The following is a 25669-nucleotide window of genomic DNA, read 5'->3' on the forward strand; positions in this document are numbered from 1 at the left end:
ATTAATCTGTGGAGTATGAATTCCATTTTTTGCTCTGACATAAGATGCTTTTCACTGCAGGTGTTGAATTTGGTCCAGTCCTATGTGACCCTACGAGTCCCGCTCCATGTGTCCTATGTCTTCCACTCCCCTGTGGGAGCAGGAGGATGGCAGCACTTCGACTTGCAGTCAGAGCTGAGGCTCACATTTGTGTACGACACTGCCATCTTATGGAGGGATGGTATCGGTAGCCCACCAGAGGCTGATCTACAAGGTATAGTAGTTTGCAATATAAAACTGATGATTACATACAATTTGTGATGTTTAATAAATTAGGTATTGCAAATGAAATAAGTAGCCAAATTAAAGATGTCTGTGACTGTCTTCGCAGGTGCCCTGTACCCAACCAGCATGCGTATAAATGGCCAGGGACGACTAGTAGTCAACTTCCGCACTGAAGCTCGATTCAGAGGCCTGTTTGTGCTTGCACATCCAGGTACAGTAGGCTATGTCATATAAAAGTGATGTAGTGTTTTTCATTTGATTGGATATAAGATGCTACTTTATAGCATGTCATTAAGGTTTGCATAAAAGTTAAAATAAAACATGTTTTCTTGTAGAATATATTAAGTCCAGCAGAGGGTTCACCCTGCTTCTAACTTTTAACTTGTGACAATGCATTTCAAGCTGTACAATAATTCTCTTTTTGTGGCACATGTTTCATTAGTTAAAATTGATGGCTTTGTGTCCGTGTCAGTTGTGTATTTCTTTTGTTTGGTTTTGAAGTATTTTAACATGCAACTGAGCAAGCTGATTCGACTGATTCCTATATTTTTCCATCAGCTTCACCACTGACTTCCATGGTCATGTGCCCAGACCACTCTGGTTTGACCTTTAACCTCAGTCTTGTGAGGAGTGAGCCAACCTACAACCAGCCCATCCAGCAGTGGACATTTGTCTCTGATTTTGCTGTGAGTAAAATTATTATTATTTTTTTTACCAAGGAGCAGTTGAATTATTTTGCTGTTTTTACACCTAATTCAAAAACATAATTTCCCCTCTCAGGTGCGCGACTACTCTGGCACGTACACGCTGAAGCTGACGCCCTGTACATCCCCTCCCAGCCTGGAGTACACTATCCCTCCTGTCTGCAATCCAAGAGAGCCTCTTACCTTTGATATGGACATCCGCTTTCAGCAGGTGACCTCACCTTGTCTAAAATTAGATAGGAAAAAATTAGAAAGTTTATTTGTCCTTGTGGGGAAATATAGCAAAACCAGGATTCAGAAATACATGCAAGATAAGGGGAGCAGCTTCTTTTACATGGACTCACAACTGTGTGTTTGAATACAGACCACTACTGTGCATTTGAAAAAATGTGTCTATGAATCTTGTGAAAGTTAAATGAGGAAAGTTACATTTTTCATTTATTCAAGCCTACTCCTTCATTCATTACTTCCTGTGAGGCACACCTCTTGGGTCCTGGTCAGTCATTTATTTTCTTGCCTCTCATCCCTTGAAAAATTTTAGAGGAAACTCCCCCCTGGTTCACAACATCCAATTAAGTACTTAAACTGCAACTCTTCTCACTTACCCTGACAGGAACAAATCTCTAATCAACATCCCCCTTTTAATCCATTTAGATGCACCTGCAGCGCTATGTGACCAGCTACTGATGCTGATGCCAACATCAGACCGCCCCAGTATTAAAAGATCCTCTAGAGTAATTATAGCAAAGCTGAGCAAATTAATTTTGTCCATAAAAAGTCAGAAATGATGACAAATCCCCATCAAAATGTGCCCAAAGAGTCTTAAAATGTCTTTCATTTTCTTTTATATTATTTGTAATGTATTGTTCTAATTATCCAGAATATGAATATTGAGAGAACTGAAACTATTAATACTAATACAAGAAAGATTGTGAATTTACATTACATTAATTCACATTTGAGCATTGTCTTTAAATGTGTCATATTCACATTGATGAGTCTACAAATCACCAGACTAAAATAAATGTATGTACTGTACATACATTTCTTAAACAGATTTGATGTATATTGTTAACTTTGCTTGGCTTTGTCTCTAAATACGGTGTGTGTGTATGTGTGTGTGTGTGTGTGTGTGTGTGTGTGTGTGTGTGTGTGTGTGTGTGTGTGTGTGTGTGTGTGTGTGCCTGTCTTCCATGTGTTTCTAGGTTAGCGACCCTGTGGCTGCCGAGTTCAATCTGAACACACAGATGATCTTACTCTCTAAACGGATGCTCTGGCTCTCAGATGGCTCCATGGGCTTTGGACAGGAGAGTGACACTGCTTTCTCACAGGGTGAGGCAGTTATATGCAGTCATAAAACACCAACTGCTCTTGAAAATTTGTGGGTAAAAAAAACAAAAAAACAAACAAAGCCGAGGGAGTTAATAGAATTGAATGGATGGCTGTGAATGTGTTTAATTGCTTAGCTCCTTGGACTTCTCTCCTTTCTACAGATCAAAATAAATCCCTGTATGATGAATATTTCTGTTGATTTGGCTTATTCCCCATTATTTTCTGACTGACTAGGATAAAAATGAAAGGAAAACGAGGCCTCTACGTCATTTTGACCACTTTCATGACTTTGTCCAGTTTTATTTGACTTTCATCAGGAGTTTTATTTCTCTCAACAAGATCTTGAAAGTCTTTGAAAAGTTCTCGAAGATGCTGTCCAAGTTAGTGAGGAAAGCACTGCTGCCAAGATTGAGAGAGTAGTTTTAGCTGGGATTCTGAGTCTGAGCAAAATAAATGAATAAATCAAACTTTCAATTAAACCATCAAGTTTATGCACAGGTGATGTGTTACATGTGTTTCGCAGTGATGAAAATGTTATTTATCTTCCCTCAGGGGATACAATTTACGCTCGAGTGATGGTGGATCCAGTGCAGAACTTGGGTGACTCCTTCATTTGTAACATAGAGAAAGTGTTCCTGTGTACTGGAGCTGATGGATATGTCCCTAAGTACAACCCCAGTAACTTTGAGTTTGGCTGTCTGGCGGATGCTCCATCACTACTCTACAGATTCAAGATCATTGTAAGCAACAAAAGTATATCTCTCATTATGTCACATGTGCCTCTTTTCTTTTTTAAAAAAAATATTCTCTTAAATATCTTCTCATTCCAGGACAAAGCTCAGCCAGAGACCCAGGCCCGGTCATTTGGCAATGTAGCTTTCAACGCCTTCCTGGCGGTGGATGACCCCGGTGCTTTAGCTCTAGTGAGGCAACCTGGGTCAGATGGTTTCAGAATAGATTCCTCAGCTCTCTTCCAGGTCAGTATAAATGTCGATCTGTGATGCATTGGAGAGGTTTTTTTGTGCTGGTATTTACATTTTTGTTTGGCTGTTAAATCTGCCTGGCTTCGAACTCTCAGGAAACTGGTGTGAACATGTGGACTCCTGCTGTGTATAAAGCAAGTGCAAAGACTAAGATGAAAATATACTGTACTTACAGGAAGCGACCTAACAAGATGTTTCTTTTCCACAGATATTTTACTTTTTCTTCTTAACTAGCTAAGAGAATAAATAACCTCACAGTCTTGATACTTTCTGCATCCTCATGGAAACTCATTGTGAGTGAACAATCCTGTCACCGCGTGGGCTGGCCTTTATATGGCCTCTGATGAAAGGATCGTATATGACTCAGACTCTCCCCTTTCACTGAGTCCAGATTGCTTCTTCTGGTCAGTGAGTTGTATTTATTGGCTTGTTAAGAAGAAAAAGTCAGTATCAGAATGCCTACAGATCCAGGGAGTATTTTCCAATGGCTTCTTTTATAGATAGATAGATAGATAGGTAGGTAGGTAGGTAGGTAGGTAGGTAGGTAGGTAGGTAGGTAGATAGATAGATAGATAGATAGATAGATAGATAGATAGATAGATAGATAGATAGATAGATAGATAGATAGATAGATAGATAGATAGGTAGGTAGATAGATAGGTAGATAGGTAGATAGATAGACTTTATTAATCCCCAGAGGGAAATTGGGTCGTCATAGCAGCCAGGTACATTTAAATACAATAAAATACAATAGAATAAAATACAACAATAGAATAAAATACTTAGATAGAAAAGATAAAAAAAGATAAATAGGTAGGTAAGGTACAAAGAGTTGTAGTTGCAAGATGGTGGTAATAGTACTGATGACATGATGGTAGTGTTATTGTTAATAACAGTATATAATAATAACAGTATACAATGATAATATTAATAATATTTATAATAATATAATAATAATAATATGTATATATAATATGATGACTGAAAAGATATATATTTTTAACTCCATTATACAACAACTGCACTGGATACACTATGTATTTGAGGTTGTATTGTGCATGTTTGGCCCCATATACACTAGTACAGAAGAAATACCACAATAAACATCAAAATGGGTCCATGAGGGGAAATTACATTGACAGTAGCTGTATTTGTTAATATTTCCTTTCTTTTATTACCACATTCTTAAGGATCGTCAAAAGGAACTGGTGTTCTGCAGTAAGCTGTGCCATAAAAATGACCTACAGATATCTTATTTTTTAAAACAATATCTATTGCTCTTTGCAGGTGTCTGCAGGGAGAGAGTGGTACATTCACACCATCTACACTGTCCGTTCTCGAGACAATGCTAACCGTGGCATAGGGAAGAGAAGCCTCGAGTACCATGTGATGAGCCAGCACACAAATCTGCTTCCGAAAGGTCAGCATCGCACCAGAAGATCAGCCAACGATGTGCCAGACATAATAGAAGAGATTGGTGTGAGTAACAACCGCGGCACCAACATCCTCCACATCGCCTTGGACCGCAGCAGCCAGCGGAGGACCAGCCCAGAGAGGGAGATCTTTACCAAAGGAATCATTCCCCGTGAGCTCAACCAGAGAGATAACAGTGATGACAGACTAGTGTTGATCATTGGTATCTTTGTCGGACTGCTCCTCACAGTGCTTATCATCATTTTGGTGGTGTTCCTGGTCCGGTCCAAGCGAGGGAAGAAAAATGTACCCAAGAGCTCCAGCAGCGCAGAGCCCATGATGACACAAGTCCTCAGCAACAGTGACAGCTCAGAGGTCTAACAAACAGACTGATGATTGAGAGTTTTAGTTAATATTTTTGTTTTGCAAGTGCCTCACATTTAGATAAAAATTGAAGATTGTGTGCGAAGCAACACAAACAAGAGCTTTGATTCTATTCATAAATCTACTTGAAATACTACATCACTTCCACGGCCGGGGAGTGGTCGGGACATAATAACTTGGAGACGGACTTTGTTAGCAGCTGTTTCAGGGCACTTGTCAAGTTGTCAGCACTCTCTTATTGATTTGCTTTTGATGCCACTTGATCCAAAAAAGGTGTTATTATTATGTTTCCAAAGGTGCTATAGAAGATGCCTTCTTAATAGAATGGCATTTGGTGTTTTACTGAGTAGGTCAAGAGAAGGTGGATATTTTGCATACTGTAGTAGTTGTTAACAACAGGCTTTGTATGTTTGATTTGCTGCATTAAGACACTGTCCATAGTTTGCTTACACTGGGTAAACCTGTCTGTTCTTATAGAGAATGATATGTCCTTAGATTCAGTGCGTGCCTAAGAAATTACAGGATTTTGAGGTTTTATGATATACGTTATGTTTGTCCTGTGTGATCAGTAAGACATCCACTCAAATGAAAATAATATTTTTCACATTGTTTTCTTGTGCTCCTGTTTTTGCATGCATTTATTTTTGTATTTTAAGATGGTTTGAAATTGTAAAAAAAATTGTCTAAATGCTGATTTTAATGGAATTATGACAAATGTGTCTGCTCTACTGTATTTCCACCAGTATTTTACAGTATATCCCATGAAAAACAGTATTTATCACTGGCTAATTGTTATTGTTAAATTCCCCCTAATATTTTGTTGTTAAAACGCTATGATCCTAAGACCTTATAATTGACACATGGCACTAAATCAGAGAAGTTAAACTGTTAGTCCGTAGTAATGAAACGACTTTCAAGACAGCTGGTCTGCAATGTACAGTGTAGTATAGTAGCAATTCCAAATCCACTATTTCCAACAAGAACTATTTTCACTCTTGGCACAACTGATATACTAAATTTGTTGACTACTGTAGCTTAGTAGAGATAGCTGGGACTCCAGATCCCTCTCACAACAGGGCTATGTGTTGACTGTGCTGTTTCATTTTTTTAATATCGAAATATTGAAACGTCTAATAAGTTTAACAAATTTCACTTAAAGGGAATGAAATGTTTTACCCTCAATCATCGTCTTTATTGTCAGAACTACTGTACTCTCCCTGATTCATTAGTTTTAAATGTATTTATTTATTTTTTCATGCTTGTTATTTAGTGCAGACATAAATCGTATTGTCATTTCACCTTGAACCTATCTTTCTCAAACTGTATGACTTGTTTGTTATTGTAATTTCAATGTACAATACACATATACAGGTTATGTGTTTGCATTAAAACAGTGTGAACATTAGGTGGACATCATACAAGCTTTCCATGAATCAGTGTTTTGTTACCAGATCCAGGCACTGGATTGCCATAATATCTGATTACCTCATACTACTATATATCATATGATAGACACTAATTTCATAGTCACTACTTTATAAATGTTAGATTTATTTGCAATTTTACTTTGAAACTGAAAACAATTCTATGCAACCTGTGATATCATCCCTTCATGAAATGTTTACCCCATGATGATTATTTTTTCAGTGCACAATTTGCTTGCTAATCTAAGTTTGTCACTCTATCAATGTACTGTGTTTCTTTTATTCCACTCTAATGCTTTGAGTGCATTCTGAGCTTTTTTTTATGCACATGTATGTATGTATATACATATGTATTACATATAAATATACCATTTGGATGTTTTGGGAATGGTTATTGTTAAAAAATGCATACTGTATGTGCTGTAAGTATTTGTAACATAGACCAGAAGCACAGCATGGTCTTCAAATAAATAATTTTTCAAGAAAACATCATGAATTGTTTGTTGATGAAACATATGTTTTAGTTGTTGTTGGGCAGTGTCAAGGGGAGTGACTTTAAACATATATATCAGTTATTTGTACTGGACACCAAAGTTTTCTTTAAATAATTTGACTAAAAATTATAAGCATTTCCATACTTGTATACAACTCTATGAATACGCCATCCAATTAAGCATCACTCCCTTTTTTGTCAAAATGCATACATAAGGAGTTCTGAGAAGAGGCCAGGCCATAAATAGTTTTACACTACACCAACTACAAACTAATCAGAGGTTGCTCTCATGATTAATTTTAAGATTAAATCTAAATCTAAAATTGCTCTCAATCTAAACCAAGACATAAATTCACTGTGCCTTACTTAACTCACCATTTTCTTATTACTACCGTTCATGTGATGTGCACATTTAGAAACAGATCCAACTCCCCCCAGTGCAAGTCGGGCATAATGAGAATCACTTAGATATAGAACAACTCAGTAAACCATGTGCTTTTATTACCAGTGCATATTCATAGAGAAAACTAAATTGTATTGGTGTGACACAAACAGCGTAGGATAAAATGCTTCAGACACGTGTCAAAAAGGTGAGCCTTTGACTCTTTAAAGATGTCTGGGCTGATTAGGTGCATAAAAAACAGCAACTTCCTGGGTGACGTAACTGGTAAAATCGCATCACATCCTGCAACTCAGAGAATACACTGAGGAGGGTGAATGTTGGTGTTTGGGTGTTTAGCACAGTGCTGTGGGTAATTATGTCAGACCAAGAAGTTGCCTTCTTCCTGCACCTGGTCTCTCTTCTGCTGTGGCACCAGGTTTTCTTTTGACATTACACAGAATGAACACTAGGGGGAGGAAGAGCAGCAACAGCTCTACTGGTACAGGTTTTAGGAGTCATGGCTTGACAGTTTTGTTAAAATAGCTTACAACAGTATCATAGGCAAGTGTAAAGCGTGGATGAGTTTGCTGGCAAATGTCATCTAACAAATTATAATTTAATTTTTTTTTTCCTATCTGAAAGCCAAAAACAAATCAAATAATAATAATAAAAACACTGTAAAACAGAATTCATATTCCATCCCAATAATTTCTGTGATCTTGGATCCAGACTACATTTTCACAATTTTGTCACAGTCAGCTCCCAATGCCTCACAATCGGATACCAAAAAAAATATTTAAAGTTGTTTCATTGACATGGTCTAATCTAATTTGGATGTATTTCCTGAGATATGTGTATTTTTTTATTAGCACTTTAATTAATAAAGCTCTTTAATTGTTAAAGGCAAAAACCATCATATGAGCAGATATCTTCAGCCATTTATTCTGACCAGAGAAACCTAGAAAACATCCCAAATGAAAATAAAAATAGGTTGGAAAAGAGCTGCCCCTGTGCACAAACACTGATTGAAATTTACCAAATGTGGGGGGATTCTGAATTCTGCTTTAAGGTGAAGTTTCCCTTTAAGGATAAGGGAAAACGTGTGAAGCTCCAACGGAAAAAAAGCACATCAATTTAGAAAAATAATTTTTAAATGCTGAGCTAGTGTATAAAATAAAATAAATTAGCATTTTTCATTTTGTTTTTTCCCTTTAAAACAACCGATATTAACAAAAATGGTTATTGTGCTGCTTACATTAGCAATAAATATGACACTCTTCTTCTTTTAAGCATGTGCTGGGTATTTTTAAAACACACACTTTTTAACAGCTGCCATACACACATTAAAATCCTGGAATCCTTGACTGCTGCTCTCTGAATAGCCAAAAGGCTGTGTTTCAAAATCATAGCAAATACATACGGAGTGATCTAATATACACAATATACATTTATGTATATACAGTACATACAGCAAATCAATGCACAGATGGTGGTGACAATTTTATGTGATGTCAGTAAATGAGAAAGTTTACATTTCATTGCTGGAAAAGCGTAGCACTGTTCATTTCACTGTAAGCATTAGCTAGTTCATGAGAAAAGCAACTGATGGGTACACTGGGTTGTTGCCTGGGTATTAAGATAAAATAAAACTTCATGCATTTGGACAAGTTATGGCTCATTAAATAATTCAGTCTATCTCATACCCTGTCCAGTCTCACAGAAAGTGTGGTTTAACAATACCATCAACAGGTTTTAAAACCAGATAGCTTTATGTCCATTACTTGTCCCAAGGATGCTACATTACCCAAATTTAAAAACAATCTTCAATACACATCATGAGGAGGGTAAACTCAGACACCTAATTATATCTGGGAGATCAGCTGATGTGCACATCAAAAGGCTGTATTGGAAAGGTCATTGCACCCTGTGGAATACATTGGTTGTGTCGTTGTCAGTGCTTGCAGTGGTGACAATGGCTGTCTCAGGTCTCTACTGTAGGTAGCGGTAGACCTTAAAGCAGTGGTTCCCAGAGTCTGCCACCGCCACATGACCATCAGATGTGAGGGCCAGGCCCTGGGGGCCGTAAAGGGGGTCCGCTGTTGTGTTGATGTAGGACAGGAAGGAGCCAGAGCTGTCGAACACCTGGTTGGTTAAACAGCACAGATGGAAATGTTAGGCAAGTGTGTGATATAGTTGCTCTCTGAATTCCATGAGATACAGTTTTCCCAATCTAACCTGGATGCGACTGTTGCCCCAATCAGCAACAATGATATTTCCATTGGCATCCACAGCCACGCCTGTTGGAGCATTGAACTGGCCGTTCCCCTCTCCATGGGAGCCAAATTTAAACAGGAACTCCCCATCTGCATTGTACACCTACAGGAAAGATTAAACAGGAAAGAGAATGGGAGAATGACACTCTGTCGCACCCAGTTTAAATGAAACTGGGTGAATCTTAACGTCATTGGTGAAAGAAAAAGAAGTATAAAAAGAATGACAGTCATAACTACTGTATTCATCAATACTCCCAGCACTAAATTTGGATAACTGAACTTTTAAAAAAAAAGTAGGCAGTACAAAGCAAAGACACTGGGGGAGAGGTCTGCTGTACCTCTGGCAAGTTAAATTATTATTATTATTATATTTGTACAATATAAATATACAATATGAGTGCAGGTTTTCAATGCAAATACAATAAAGAATGTACACACATACTTGCAAAAAGCCATACCTTGACTGAATGGTTATGAAAGTCTGTAACCACAATTTCATTTTTGTTATTTACAGCCACAAAGTGAGGACCTGGAAGTAGCAGAGGAGACAAAGAGGAAAAGAGAAGAGGATGAGTCATCCACTGGTTTACAACATACGAGAGGAAGTTCCTCACTATTTTTGGACTTTGAAAAGAAGACACACAGTGGTCACAAAAAGAGTTGATGCAGGACAATATGTGAGATATGACAGAGCTGATGCATCAACATGTAAAAAGAACAAAAATTGATTTTCTTAGTTCACATTCAAAGGGGATTAATTACTTACTGAAAACAGGGCCAGATTTACTAAGCTTTTGCTCCAGTGCAATGTTTGCACCACTTTTTTCTAAAAGAAAAGAAAAGGTCCAAGTGAGAAACTAAATTGAAAGAACATGTGAGTTTCAACTGAAATACTGCAGTCTGTGCAACAACTGAAGCCATATCAATGAGGGAATCAGTACTGCAAGCAAATGATGTTAACAGTATTTTTTTTGTTGAGTGAGAGGCAAAGACAAGGAGATAATCATCACATCTTTTTCATGCATTAATGTGCATCATGAACATTTGCCTCTTTACAGCTTTGTCTTGTACTATGATGAACAGGTGCAGCACAAGAGTCTCAGTGCAAAAATAAAGAATCATTAACTGTGCATCGATGTCAAACAAGCAGCTATACATGCTTACATTTGTTAGACTCTAAAATAAATTGTGTATAGAAACATGCTGATCACTAAATAAATAAGATTGGTACAAATCATCATTTTTAAGTATGAAACATAAATAAATTCTGTAAATCTGGCCCAACCACATGCCCTGAAACATGAAGCATCATTCAGCGTGCATCTTGTCTTCCTATAAGAGACATCATTAATGAAATGATCATTTCATCATTAATGAAATGATCATACTGTAGGTAATTATGTAAATGTTACACAGTACCTGCAAAGTGTCTGTCTGATGTTCCTCTGGCTCCAAACTTTGTCACCAGCTTCCCATTTGATTGGAAGATGAAGACACAGCAGGCCTTATTATCAACTGTGATGATATGTCCATTCTTATCTACAGCCACACCTTTGGGTCCCATCAATCTCCCAGCACCAATTTTGTTCTGAGACAGCCAGAGAGATAGTTTGGTCATTCAGTGGAACATTTTGAATTTGTGCTGTCAAAACAATTTTTTTCTGACTGAGACCATTCACCTTGAACTTGCCATCCGAGGAGAAGATGCTAATCCATCTGTTGTCGTAGTCAGCTACAATTATGTCACCGTTCATGTCCACTGTGACCCCTGTGGGGCGCTGCAGCTGCCCCGGTGAACGACCTCTGACCCCAAACCTCATCTTAAACTGGCCATCATTAGAGAATACCTAGAAAAAGAGAAAATTCAATTATTCCAAATATTTGATTACATTTTTATTGTAGCTCAAGAGAATGACAGACACTTACCTGTATACACTGGTTGTTGCTGTCTGCCACCACAATCCGTCCATTACTGGAAGTTGAGATGCCTTGTAGGTTAGTGAATTCTCCTTTATCTCGCCCTCTTGTTCCTGTCATATCAACAAGGCATCAGACAGTGTCAGCACTATGCATATATAAAGATCAGTTCTGCTGTACTTTGCTTGGAATATCTTTCCATATGTTAAATTTTAACAGTCTGAACAGACAGAGGAAACAAAGGAATAACTTTTGTGCCACAAAAGAGGTCTAAAGCTGAATACTGTGGATCATCAGGTACCCAAATTATCCAGAGATATGACTGAGTGTGTGCTCTAGAGAAAAACATCAAACAGCTCAGTCAGCAGTTACCATAATTAACAGCAGACCTAACCAGTTATTCACCCACCCACTCTGTAGATCAGCTCATCCTCTATTGGGTTTTCCTTTTTCTTGGTGGTGCTGTACATGCTGGAGGGCCTGCGCACAGCCTTCTGCCGCACATGACCTCCTCCTCCACTCGGGGACTTTACTCTTCTCTTCACATCGTCTGGTGACTGCAGGACATCTGATGGTTTGACAGCACGCAAACGGAACGGACTCCCCCTCACAGGCTGTTCATATAGCAGCAAAGAGAAGCTGAATTCTCCCTCTGAGCGGATTGTATATCCAACCTCATAGGTGCCGTTCTTGTTGTCCACCACCTCAGCTTCAGTGCAAACTCCATCTGCAGAGACAATCTCTGACCTCAGAGCAGCATTACCAGTTTTCACTAGTTCTCCATCTTTGTCTTTAGTAGTGACTGTAACAGTAGTGTGCTGGCCGACCAGTGCATGTCGTAGGCCTTCACCAGTGGCAACACTAGTATGGCCTACAGTCCCTGTTGTGATCAGGACTCCCAAGTTCTGGATGGAGCGCCTGAGTCCATCCGTCTCTACCTGGCATTCCAGATGTCCATTTTCGTGGGGATGCTCTGGAAAGCTGTGTCGCGCCAGAGCACTGACCCGCTCACCCATCTGTTTCTGGACCAACAGGACCTCAGTGGCACTGCCATGGCTCAGGGCCTGCTCTGTGAAGTTACAGCTGCTTTGAATGTTCTCTTTTCCCTGAAGCAGAGATGTCAGCTGGGCTTGAAGCACCTATAAATGTCAAAATAGACAGAGGCGGGCAGTCAGTAGTGCTAAAATATGAAACATTACAGCAAATTTGAATTCTCTCCCATTAAAAAAAACTAAAATAGAAAGACCTCTGACCTTCTGCTTGGTGCTGCAGATGTTTTCGACCTCAGTAATGAGAGCATTCTTGCGTTGGTGTAAGGCCTTCTCCAGCTCGTCAAAAGTGTTACTGATTTCAGTCACTGCCTCATTTTTCCGCTCCGTAAGCTGCTTGGAGATGTCATTCACAAGCTCAATGGCAGCCGTCAGCTGAGGTAGTCTGCCATAAGAAAGAAAAGAAGATGAACACAATAAAACTTTTAAATTAGCATTCTTTATATTCCCAATATTTCCAAGATCTTCTAAATACAATCAGATAATTATGTATTAAAGAACTAAAAAACATACCTGTTGCGCACAGCGTCCAGCTGATTTTTAAGTGCTGACTTGTGTTGTTCCAGCACATCCCTCAGAGGAACTGTCACATGTTCCCTATGTTCTCCTTCTGTACACTCCAGACACATGGCTGTTTCACATGACTCGCAGTAAAACTCCATAACCTGCAGATGGTGCAGTGGAGCACAAGACAACTCAACATCATATTTCTGTGGGTAAATTTGCTTATAAATTCAAACACATTTAACAAACAAATATTGAATATGAGATCTTATAATAGCGCACAATGTTGTCATGAACTTGGGATCTGACCTGCTACACTATATGCTACCCACTATATAACAGCCTCTGTCTTTCTGTTAGCTTACCTTGCCCTCATGGTTGGGACAAGAAAGGGGCTGACAGGCTGTAGCTGCACTGGCTGACTCAAGAACATTACAGGCCTCAGGTCGGCTGCACTCTGGGTCTCGCTGTAACACCTCCATTAGGTTTGTGATGAAGAAGTTGTTCTGCAGTGCTGCCACACCCTTCTCTGGTAAAATAGAGGTCTGTCTGCATACTGGGCAGGACAGCGTCAATGACTGGGGAGGGATGTAGTTCTGTAGACATCTACATAGAGACAAGATGAAAAAGAGATTAATTAGGGAGCTGAAGATTCAATTTAGCACCTATTCCACGGTCAACATGGTGTAAAAATGAAAAGCTTTTCTATTAGACTTGCTCAGATGACAATAAGATTACATATTTAACTGGGCACAATAGACAGCACCAGATTATTTAAATAACTGTACTATCTGTCCCATGAGGGAGCAACAGAGCTGTGGAAATCAGTGCTTGCTGCCAGCAATGCTGTGCCATTAAGAATGCTGTCTGTTTTCTTGTGGCCAAGCTCAGAGTGGTTGGTGCCTTACATCATGCAGAAGCCATAATGATGAGAGAATAGTAAGTGGTGGTGTGGTGTGATTTTAGACATCATTCTAAAATTTCTTTACATCGCTTAAATGCATTGCAGTTAAAGAACTTACTGCGGGAAGAGGGGATACACAAATATTACAACACACTCAACTATGATATGGCATTTCTTATGTGCTCATTTTCTGAATTAAGCATAATATTTAATGCATAAATTGTAGTACTAGTATCTTGTTATAATATGATTGAATGCAGTTTGAATGAGCTTATTAGATTTTAATTTTGTATTGTTTTTATTTTTATTGTCTCACACTGTTTAACTGTTTATCTTTCTACTGTCACATTAATCTTAATCAGTCACATATAGAGCTGCATTGTATTAAAGGTGCTGCACAAATAATGTCCAGAATTCAAAATTCAGAGCTTACTTCTCACAGAAGGTGTGCAGGCAGGGCAGGACCTTGGGGTTGTGATAATGATCCAAACAAATGCTGCAGACCAGGAACTGCTTGTCTATCTGCCTGACCACAGGGCTGGTGCTGCCAGTCTCACGCTTAGCCATAGTGACGGACATTCAAATGGGGCACAGGGACCACTTAACCTGCGCACACAGGGAGGAAGAAACAGGAGAAAGGTCAAGAAAGCCTTGAGGAAACGTTCAGCCAGGGTGAGGAGGGCGTATTCGCTTACCCTCAGCATGAGCAAAGGAAGAAATGAGTCATAATGCTGTTAACATTACAAAACCTCATCCAAGTCCTGTATCTGCAGGCATTTGATGCTCTCTCTCTCTCTCTCATTTATTAAACTGTGTCAGTAGGATAAGCTTCTTTTTTACAAACATCCGCATAGCCAGAGGTTGTTTGACTTTATAAGTGAAAATCCTAATCAAGCAGTGGAGGAGAAATGAATACATGTGATTAACACCACAGGGCAGAACTCTCAGCCATGACAATTATGCAGTCTAGGAGCCAACATGTCTCTGTTTACAGTGGTGTTAGAAGTGTAGTAGAAGTGTACAGAAAAATGCTTTAACAAAAAATGCTTAAATGCATCTTGTGCAGTTTTCATGGCAATATTTCTCCATACAACATTTCTTCTGTTTTATTGTTTAACATCTGTTGAATTCCAGATGAGTGGATGCCTGCTGGTTCTCTGTTCAGATGAGAGTAGTTGTTACATGAAATTGTATCACTGGGTCATGCACAGATTATCTCAGTGTGCCAATGACATGTTGTACATCTGTCATATTCTACATAAGCACATACAGGATTACATGAACACCGAAACACACTGCTTTAATGTGAGCAATAAACACTACTTACGAAGCCCTCTAAACCTAAACCTTTAGACCTCTAAACACCTGGAGACTGCATTGTGTTCCTTGAGTGAGAACTCTCCATACAGTTCATCTAGATGTCATTATAGAAAAATGGAATTTAAAAAGGGAGTAGCCTACTTATATGAATTCTAATTCATTGGCAATTCATTGTTTCAAACAAAAAGCAAATAAATCCAATAATACATGTAAAACTTTGAAAAATCTTGGTTAACTGAGAAACTAACAGGCACCTTTTTTCTCTCTTTTCACTTTCTTTCCATCTTCTCTGTAACACTAGTAAGCAACATCCTGCCAGATTATGTTCTTATGTGAGCAATATATAATTTATGTGTAGTCAAAAAAGCTCAGTTACTTACAAAACCCTCCCCCCCAAAAAAACAGAGACTGTTCAGTTGGCTGAGTGAGATTTGGCTGATTTAATACATAGCCCAAATGTCACTGGAAGCTATCCTCCTCTGCAGTTCACTGTGTCAATCACTATTATATTTGGAGAAGAACATCTGAAATACAGTGAAAACCACTTCCTAAGAAAATAATATAAAACCTGGGAGATATCTATGAGAAAAGGTGAACTCTGCTTAGTCTACATTCAGATTTATAGATTAAGATACAACACAATGACATAATATGCATGAAGTTGTAGTGCAGTCACAACCATTGTATTTGACTTGATTCAACTAAATAAACCTAAAAACAACCTAAACCTAAAATGAGACCAGGTCCAGTGTTTATCCCCAAAACACTATGGAAAAGAATGTAGTAGATTATCTGTAAATGAGTCACTGATGATATTGATAACTCCCAGATTTATGTAGCTGAGAAAGAATTTAAGCAAACCAAAAGTTGATCATATAGATAAGAATAAAGAACACCATACTTATTGCAATACCGCAAGGACACAGGAAATCTAAAACACTAGTGTGCACTTTATATAAAAACGTATCTACACAACTGAGACTATTAATGTTGTATGACTGCAATTATTAGTATTCCGGTAAAGAACAATGTCTAATTAATCCTAAGAAAACACTCAAACCTTTCCTTTCCTTAGAAATGTCAACTCACCCATCACCTCTTCATGAGTCACAGCCCTGTGACTGTACAATCCGTTAGCCTAGCCTCATCTTTCATCCACTGTTCCACCAGCAGGGTTTGTAATTTCTACGTTGAGGTTGCATTCACACTACTCTTCTCTGGCATGGGAGGGTGCTAATTATCAGGCCTGCACAGCACCTAGCACCAAGAGCTAAAGTTTCCTTCCCTGGTCTTCAGCTTTGAGCAGTGCTTTGACAAATATAGCTAGGCCCCTTTTCTTTGAGAGTAAAGAGAGGAAAGAGGAAGCTTTAAAACGCCACTCCCAGAATTCCTACTAGTTCCTTCCTTTGACTCCCAGCTGGCTGAGTTCAGGCTCCACCTGTCTGTCTGTGGGGAGGTGGGGGGAAAATTTACGGTGAACTGGGTTGCCTGTCTCACATGAGCAAGTAGGCCTCAGAGGCAGCTGTCCCTCCCTGAGACACAGAGCAGCGAGCTCTAACAATGACATTCCAGCTTTGCTCACAGCCCACCACCCCACATCTCTCCCCCCACATTCATCTCTTTTCCTTCTTTCTATTGTCCTCTCCTTTTTCCCTTCTCTCTGTCTCTCTACCACATAAATGCACTCATAGCATCAGCAGGCCTGATCTCTGCCACAGACGTCTTGCAGATGGGGATTTTCTCAAGCACGCAGGCCCCATTGTGATTACAAGGCCTACTGACTAAGGAGCTCTGCCGAGCCCTTTCACTGTCCACACAACCAGCACTTCCCCAGCCCTCTTTGGCTCCCCCTCCCCTTGTCTCCCCTTAAAAGCCCTCCCCTCCCTGGGCTGTCTCCCTTCATATGGACTCTGAATTGCAGCAGCTGAACGGTGACATCAGGAGGAAGGTTGAGGAGCCAAAGCCCTCTGGCTCCTCCCCTCTCGGCTGGCTGGCCACTGCTCTTAGGGTTGCAACCGTATCCCCCCGCCTTCCCTTCCTTTCCTCCCTGCCAGTCCATTCTCTCACTAGACCTTCTCGGCAGAGTTCCTCCCACTCGCCTCACCACAGAAAGAGGATCTTTCTTTAAAAAACAGTCTCTCTCTGACAGCAGCTCTGGGTAGTTGTGCATGTGCTTAGAGAAAAGCTAACATGCACGAATAATGCATTGAAAAATTAACAGAGAACGCAAAAACAATGTCAATTAAAACACTGCAGAAGGTTTAAAGATAAAACTTTACATGCCTGTACAAGGGTTCAGTTATTCCAAGATATCTGTATAGTAAAATCTTCCTAAAACTGATATAGCTAAAAATAGCAGAAGTAATCCGTGAGTGGCGATAATAAAAATAGCTCTGATAGAAATGTTAGACATACAGTAATAGTGAGAGTAGAATACAGACCAGAGAACTAAATCTGCACTACACTGTAATGTTTGAGGCAGCATGTGACTAGGTCCTTTTTGAGGCTCTGTCACGGGAACTGCATGATCAGCAGTTCATACAGATGAGGTCAGTTATCCAAGTAAGTATGCATGGAACTGTGTTTTATCTGTACTGTATCTGTATCACACATGGATGCCTGCAGAAAATCCACTAAATGTGAATGTTGTTTGTGTTCAGCTGTTTGACTGCGAAGCATCTCTTGCCACTCTCACCCTGCATTACAGTTAAGTGGCTTAATGTCCTCCTGCAGGGTCAGGCCCTGTCTGCCATCTGGATTACAGTGTCTCCCAGATTCTGATGACACCACCACGCCCAGTTAGAATTAAAGCAAACGCCTCACATACATGCACATAAACTTGGCTCGACACATTACTCAAATGCTTTTACACCAGTGAAGCAGTGACAGTCATTGCTTGTTCATAGATTAGACAATAAAGGGATATTCTATACTTGAAGTGAGTTGTTTGTGTTTTTCTTGAAGACACGAACATCTAGTATAAATAGTTAGATTCGATTTCAGAAACATGAGCTCACAGCCAGAGAAAACATTGCTTAATCTGCTTGGACTTTGTCTGCTACATGAGGGCAGGTAGCCATGCCCTGCTCTTCAACTCTCCCATACAGTGCTGCCTGTTTTTATAGCTGTGGATTGTGTTGGACTAGAGAGCTGCCATGCTTTCAGCAAATTATAACTCTAAGGCTTTTCTGTCCTCCATAAGACAAAAAGTAATGACTCATGTCTGCTATTGCAGTGCATTTCACTACTTTGTAGAGTGAAATTATTAAAGAAAGATGCTTTTTGCCTTGTGACTAATAGATGGAATGAGTGATGTTATCTTTTGTGGATGAGAAAACGTTCCACTTAGAATCACCCAAAAAGTCAGACTGAACAGATGATCTACTTCTCTCGCCCACAGTTTTTTAAATATTTATGAGAGCTATTACATAAGATTCAGTGGAAAGACCCTACAGAATATGACCTCTTGGGTAAGTCAGACTGCTCTCAAAGTGTGATCCCTTAAAAGTTTAACTGAGTAACTGGGACGTGGCTCTATAGAAAGACATGTTCCTGCTCCTGTTTGACTTGCTATATATATTGTAATGCCAAATAAATGGAATCAAAACAAAATGGTCTTCTTAGCTTGATATTCAGGTTGGGTATGATCATTGATGATTTAAATCATCATTATAATATTGATAAGATATTTTCTGATTTCTCTACATATCATAATACAGAAAATGATTGCAAAATCAGACTAATTCAAAGTAATTAATTGTGTTCCCCTGTTAAACACGTGTCTATTTTATACATTTTTACAATGATATTATTGTTCCACTGTTGATAAAAGAAACAATAAGTTGGACACTGGCCCTTTAAGCAGGCTGTATTTTGTAGATTGTTCATATCATTCCCTTGCTATGACTATTCAGGATTCCAGGATGTTTGCACTTCAAGGGCCATAAAAAGTATTAATTTCCCCTTCTATTCCTTTTCCCTGTTTGAGTAAGAGGCATGCGCCTTTTTTCCCAACTGCATTTAATATTCAGTTAGTCTGTGTTACATTATATGCAAAATTATTTGGAATAGGTCCTATGTAATTCTGTTCCTGCCCAGCTATATCTGCTGCATATATTCACAGCTGAGGGGACTTCAGAATAAAGCGATTTCCAACAGTTTATTTCAGCAGTTAGCTGTGTGCTAGACCAGTAATATGGGCGAAAGTCTCAGTGACCTGAAGAAAGAAGTGTTGGCCCTCGATGATGTGCAGTCAAGATTGAGTATAAATATAGACTGTTTATGTTTCCATCCACATCTGTTGTGTCCCTGCGCATGTGTCAACATACAGTGACTGTTCCTGCATACACGCCTGAGCTGAACTAGCCAAGATTTAACTTTGTATAAACTCACCATTACTGATTTTGTTAAGGATTGTAAGGAAGAAATATCTGTGTTCGACTGAGAAAGAGTGAAATGAGAAGAGAGTAGAAATGAGGAAGAAGGTTTTGTACCTGAGATTTTACATTTTACACAAATGTGAAACTTGTGATCTTTATGTCAGTTTGCAGCAATAATTAATTGAATCTAATTCAGACACAGGTCAACCATGACTGCATAGTCCCATTTGTACTAGAAATAACAATCCAAAGAGCCCTTATACTGAACAAGACATCCAGAGAACCACATTTCTGTGTTTTGGACAGTGTTATGGGGCTGTTGTGGGGCCAGTGAGGGGTCCCTGGCTCTATGATGACTCATCAATCATTATTCACACAACACAGAAACCTCTGCTCCTCAAACTAACAAGCTCCCCTTACACTTCACTGCACCAGATGAAGGAATCTGTCTCACTGCATCAGTCTCTGTCAGACTGGTCATAGCAGTGGACATTGAGTTTCACATAATGAAAGAAAAACAGTCTGTGGACATAATATATAAGAATAGAGAACAGATGACACAGCTATTTGAACCATTGTTTTCATGGAGCTCATCTTATCCATAACTGGGCTCAGGATTAATATTTATAGTTCATGCCTGCCTGACTTTTCAGTGCCTGATCAAAATTGGCTGTCCAAGTCTGTGCATTAGGAACATTGAAAAACTATACAAGGACTCTAACTGTAAAGTGCAATTAGTTACTGTACTTAAAAAGACTAATGGTGTAGCTGTCTTTCATCTGCCTTTGTTTGCAGACATTGACATTAGATTGATTACATCTGACAACTAATGAGAGAGGACGAGACAAAGTGACCACACCATGTCAAGCATAGAAGTCAGCAGAGTTTTTAATCAACACTGACACAGAAAGGGAGTCAGGAGACATCTGTGTCTCTCCTTGTGTCTCTCCCACTATCACAAAGGCTGGCAGAAGACAATGCGGCATGCAGGCAGTTTGTCTGCAAGCACAACATACACTGCAGATTTTATAAAAGGTTGATTAGTGCACAAGCACAGGCCCCTGCCTGCGACCCTTATCCACCTGCAGTAAGAGCTACAGAGTGACTGTGACGACTCATGCCAACTCAAATGGTCACACGATGTCTTGTACATGGCAAACACATTGAACTGGATCTGATTTTGGTGTGACAGTTTGCGGTGCAACACAAATATTTAGTTTGATTAAATCAAGAAAAAAGACGGCACTTGGGAATTGTGGGAATTCTAACTCAATAACAGAGATTTGTGTTGCCTTGTATTTACTTTAATTGTCTTATTAGTCTGTTGTGTTCGTTAATCTAATATACTGCTTAATACTAAAATAAAGATGGCATTCAAGTTCAGTTGCTGTAGTTTTAAAGATGAAATAAACCATTAACACTAGTTTTAAAGTTTTTCATCCTGAAATTATTGATGTAAAGCTTAGACTGAGAAATATTGCCCACAGAGTCTCGTCTCCTGTTCATTACAGACTGTATAGACACATTATTATTGCTCATGTGACTACATCCTTCTTCATTAGGTTAAGTTATACTGATGCTGCCTCATGTACAGAACATAAAGAAAATGGCTTCAACCTGTGAAAGTGCTGACTTTAATGAAAATGGCCACGCCTGAACAAATGGTTCAGGAAAATCCATTTCAAAGGAGGACAAATGACATAGGCTAATGATTGGATTTGATCAAAGTGTGGACCAGTACATACAGTACAAGGATACAATAAGTTCTAGTCAACATAATATGCAGTTACTGTTTTGAAAGTGATAGAACAATCTTTGTTGAGGAAGTGATTTAAAATGGAAATTTGTCTGTACTTTCTCATAGACCAATTCTACAGTCAGTCTTTGTTGTAATGCATTGGCCAATTAGATTTGTTTTTTTACAGACCCTATGATGATCAGTAATAAAGGTTTAGAGAGGGTAGTATAACGATCCAAACTTAGGTATAGCATTAAATTATTTCAACATATATTCAATTTGATCATATTCATTCATCATTGGTTTGTACCATTTGATTTCAGTGCACTGATTAAGAAATTGTCCCCAGTAAAAGTTACTGTCATGAGCCTCATTTACATGAGGGTAATGTAACCTGTAGATTAAGTCATTAAATCATTAAGGACTAGGGTCGAATTATCCTGATTAATCAATCCATCCATTAATCAATTCATCAGTCTGTCTATCTTCGCTTTTGTGGAATTGATTTTGACAAGTAGGGTCCAGGTACATCTTCATTTCTGCCACATAGCTGTATTCAAAGGTTGTATCTTGTCACTTCTAAGCTACAACCCTGTTCCTGGCAGCTTACACTTGGTCTTTAGTTCAAGGTTTACAAAGATGCATTGAAACAATTTGAAACAAAGAGTACTGGAACGCTCAGCATAGCACCCTTGTTTGTAACACAGTTCTCCTACACATGCTGCCAGTACTGTCTACCTAACGGACACTAGACATAATCCATCAGACTTCAAGCCTATGTATACAAACTGAATGAAACCCTGAAGCCCTGAGACAGACATGTAACCCCTGCTAAGTATCTGCCCCCAGGCACAGCATCCAGGACCGTCTGCAGCCTTCTTGTGACCCTGTGCAGGCAGCCAGCAGAGAAAAACCAGCCAAGCATTCCCATCAACTGCAAACATGTGACTTTAGAGATAGTTTAACACAAAGATGAGCCATCTTCCAGAACAATAGACCAATCAATAAGGAACCGCTGAACCATCTGCTCACAGCCTAGGCCAGAGGTATGAAAATTATGCATTGGCTGTTGCTGCAGTACAATGCAACACCAGGACTCAGAGAGTGACATAAGCAAACATGCTGATTCACATGTGGCTCACATAGCTTCCCAGCAATATACCCCATACAAATTCAGATCAGAAAACCAACGGAAGATCACTAATCCTCTAAACAAAAGAGGATGTATGCTTGATTACAGAGCCCAGCCCTCAGACTGCAGCATAAATGCCCACCTGCTACTGAGCCGGCAGCCAGGGCCGCCTAGGAGCTAAAATGGAGAAGTGTGTGGGCTGGTTGAGGAAGCAATAAAGAATCAGAGCAGTAGAGTGTTTTAGTGCAACAGTTGCTCTTAAACGAGGATGAAATAAAATGCTTTTGCTTTATGCTTATCATGACCGATGAACAAAAAAAACCAGAACAAATCACAACAGAGAGGACATCAGAGTTAATAAGTACAATCCCTGCGATTCACCAATGCACAGATGCTGGATGGGATGGAGTAATTAATTATTCATCTGCTCTCATCCCAGTTATTGTTTTATTTAGGACTCCAGATAATGGCACAAACAAGATGAGAAAGCAGAAATACGATACCATAAAAAGAAGTGAATGGCTAGATTGTACTCACATGAATTCCCAGCAGGAGGGAGTGGAGTGTCAGCATTGCAGGCCGTAGAGAAAGCTTCCCATTGTCAGTGTTCCAATCTTCTACAACAAATCCACAGACCGGGCGACAGAAAGGAAAGGGCAGGGTCTGTCTGGGAGAAGAAGGGGACAGTAAGGAAGAGGGGAAGGGAAAGGAGGAGATTAGGGGAGTGGCTTACATGCAGCATTGGTCAGATGGCTGATGGGAGGAGCTGAACTACCCAATAGCATATGAAGGGGGCAGGGAATATGCAAAACAGTTGAAATCTCAGGAACTGACAGAGGAATACTGACTGTCTGGTGCAAAGGGGTTTGGCTTCCTTAAATACCGCCCAGTTCCCTTAAAAGGACAAAGGATGCAGATTATTACCTTTAAGCTTTGAATTATAAGGAAAGACTTATTGTATTGGTTAAAAATAAAAGGGTTATACTTCTGAACAAAACAATCAGGCAAAAATATCATGTTATATTGTCATGAGGTCCCAGTTTCTTTCATTTTAAACATTAAACGGGAAAACTGTTAAATTACTATGTAGAGTCTATGACGGCAGAGAAATGAGAGGGTGGAGGGGAAGGCAGAGAGATGGGTGTGTGCATGTGGGGGAGTCCTGCTTGATCTGGTATAGATGATACAGTTATTTGGGTGGAGTTAGGTGGTGGTATGGGGGTTGGGGTCATGGCAGTTTATAGTCTTCTGGAATAGGTAACAATATAGGCTATTTGAAGAAGGGAGGATATTAGATTTCCACTTATAAATGCAAGAAACTGACATTTGAAGAATAAAGCAAAATTCTCAAGCTTAAACTGAATGGATGCTCATCTTCCACTCTGAAGGTTTATTTTTTCAGGAGTGGGGGATGGGTCAACATGTGCTCTAGGTGAAGATTAATGAGAGGGAAGATGACATAGAAAGGGATGAATGAAAAAAGATGGCACTATATTGCAATTTGGATGCACTGTGTGAGGCTGCTGTGGTGGTGCAGGCGGTGGGGAGTTTGTTGGGGGTGGGGCTTGGGGTGAGAGGCAAACACAGTCATCTCTGGGTTTTATTCTGCAAAGTGGAGTTGCCATGGAGACTGCTTCCATCGTAGTTTAGTCAAGATGGCTGCTGCAGTCTGGCAGAAGCAGCAGCAGCAGCAGCACAGTGAGCAGGTCACACAATACATACTGTAGGTAACTCTCACTGCAGAGACTGCTACAGTGAAACTAGCGAGAAGAATCCTAATTTCTTACTATTTCATCACACATTCCTATATTATGAAGAATATAATATTATGATATGTTAGATTTGCTATGGCTAAATCATATTTTTTTTAATCTAGGCTACCCATTATTGGAAAGATTTTCTTCATGGCTGTCTCTAACAAATGATAATTGCCAGATATTGCAGTTACTTAAGATAGATACCTAAATAATGTAATAAATCAAACCGTAGACATCATTGTTACTGCAGGTGTATCACATTTTGAACAAATGATGCAACAATACAAATAATCCAGTAATAAGGTATAATTTCTTATAGACACTCCTTATTATTGAAATGCCCATTTAAAATTTAATTATGCAATTATATTAAATTATTATACATCATTATTGTCATTTTAGATGGTATTTTGATAGAATTTTGTTAACTCATTTTATGGCTCATGTAAGAATACAGATAACAAGATCAATTCAATTCTTCTATTTGTGCCCTTTATCTTAAACTGAACTGAAAGGCATTACATGGCTATGTAATTTCAAGAGCAAGTAGGAAAGAACAATAGTATTTCTACTGTGGAGTTCAGAATTACTATCATGAACGTCAAAACTAGCCCCTCACATGAGTGGGATGGATAGATAGATCAGATGACCCTTAGAGTTACTCCTCAACAACAGTTTTCTAACTGTAGGACTGTCAGCAAACATTACTGTCATCGTAGAGCCCTATAAAAATGTGGTTGATATTTCTATTTGTTAATAAAAATGTAAGATGTAAGTACTCTTTGAGAGTAGAGTCAACTGTTCACTTCAGTGATCTTCTCATTGTCATAGATATTTATTTACCACTCTCACTGATTAGAGATATCATTACAAAGACTTTGAAATCCGCACAGTTTAGTGACAATGTTGTTTGTTCCTCTGTAATTTCCATGGCTATCTATTTAAGTCTATTTCATTACAAAGGGAAAAAAAGCATGCCGTGAGCACAATACTAAATAGAAAGTTATCTTTTATACCCTGTTGTAACACTTCAGTCAGAAAATCCTAAAAGAGCTAATTATTCCAACTGGTATCAACTCCTACATGTTTTGGCACAAGCTGTGGCTTCACTGACCCTTGTGAAGACACGGGGGTTGTTGCCTGGCACTGCAAAGAGCAGTGTTTTCCCATTTTAATAGGCTACCTGGTGTTGGCCATTCAACCATGGTAATCTCTTCCCAAGTTAATTTGAGATCAGAACCTTTCACTTTGCCACTAGAAGTCCATAGTCCAGCTCTACTCAAATACAGGCTGCCTTTGTAACACTGACCCATTTAA

The 25669-nt window shown here is 39.2% G+C and overlaps 2 protein-coding genes across 4 annotated transcripts in view; one reads left to right on the forward strand and one right to left on the reverse strand.

Annotated features, from left to right (window-relative positions):
• Nucleotides 1-6991, forward strand: part of frem2b (FRAS1 related extracellular matrix 2b) — a 52929-nt gene extending 45938 nt beyond the window's left edge. Inside the window, exons 17-24 of the mRNA XM_051397163.1 lie at nucleotides 61-253; nucleotides 371-475; nucleotides 823-950; nucleotides 1045-1179; nucleotides 2174-2300; nucleotides 2853-3040; nucleotides 3131-3277; nucleotides 4571-6991. Coding sequence (XP_051253123.1) covers nucleotides 61-253; nucleotides 371-475; nucleotides 823-950; nucleotides 1045-1179; nucleotides 2174-2300; nucleotides 2853-3040; nucleotides 3131-3277; nucleotides 4571-5077 — 1530 coding nt within the window. The 3' untranslated portion in view covers nucleotides 5078-6991. The remainder of the gene's footprint in view (nucleotides 1-60; nucleotides 254-370; nucleotides 476-822; nucleotides 951-1044; nucleotides 1180-2173; nucleotides 2301-2852; nucleotides 3041-3130; nucleotides 3278-4570) is intronic.
• Nucleotides 6992-7477: 486 nt separating this feature from the next.
• On the reverse strand, nucleotides 7478-23275 carry LOC127361969 (tripartite motif-containing protein 3). Of its 3 annotated transcripts, none has more exons than XM_051397201.1 (13): nucleotides 23133-23275; nucleotides 14460-14632; nucleotides 13488-13728; nucleotides 13132-13283; nucleotides 12823-13003; nucleotides 11979-12708; nucleotides 11579-11682; nucleotides 11332-11499; nucleotides 11072-11240; nucleotides 10419-10478; nucleotides 10111-10181; nucleotides 9615-9755; nucleotides 7478-9521 (listed from the first exon to the last, which is right to left on the reverse strand). In XM_051397201.1, exons 2-13 carry the CDS (start codon nucleotides 14603-14605, stop codon nucleotides 9369-9371), a joined length of 2316 nt encoding a protein of 771 aa, XP_051253161.1. In that variant the 5' UTR covers nucleotides 14606-14632; nucleotides 23133-23275; the 3' UTR covers nucleotides 7478-9368. The 3 variants fall into 3 exon arrangements, with proteins under 3 accessions (XP_051253161.1, XP_051253162.1, XP_051253163.1); XM_051397202.1 differs by lacking the exon at nucleotides 23133-23275 and adding an exon at nucleotides 16436-16920; XM_051397203.1 differs by lacking the exon at nucleotides 10419-10478.
• Between the last annotated feature and the right edge of the window lie 2394 nt (nucleotides 23276-25669).

This window comes from Dicentrarchus labrax, unplaced genomic scaffold (genome assembly GCF_905237075.1).
Source record: "Dicentrarchus labrax unplaced genomic scaffold, dlabrax2021, whole genome shotgun sequence".
NCBI classification, from domain to species: Eukaryota; Metazoa; Chordata; class Actinopteri; family Moronidae; genus Dicentrarchus; species Dicentrarchus labrax.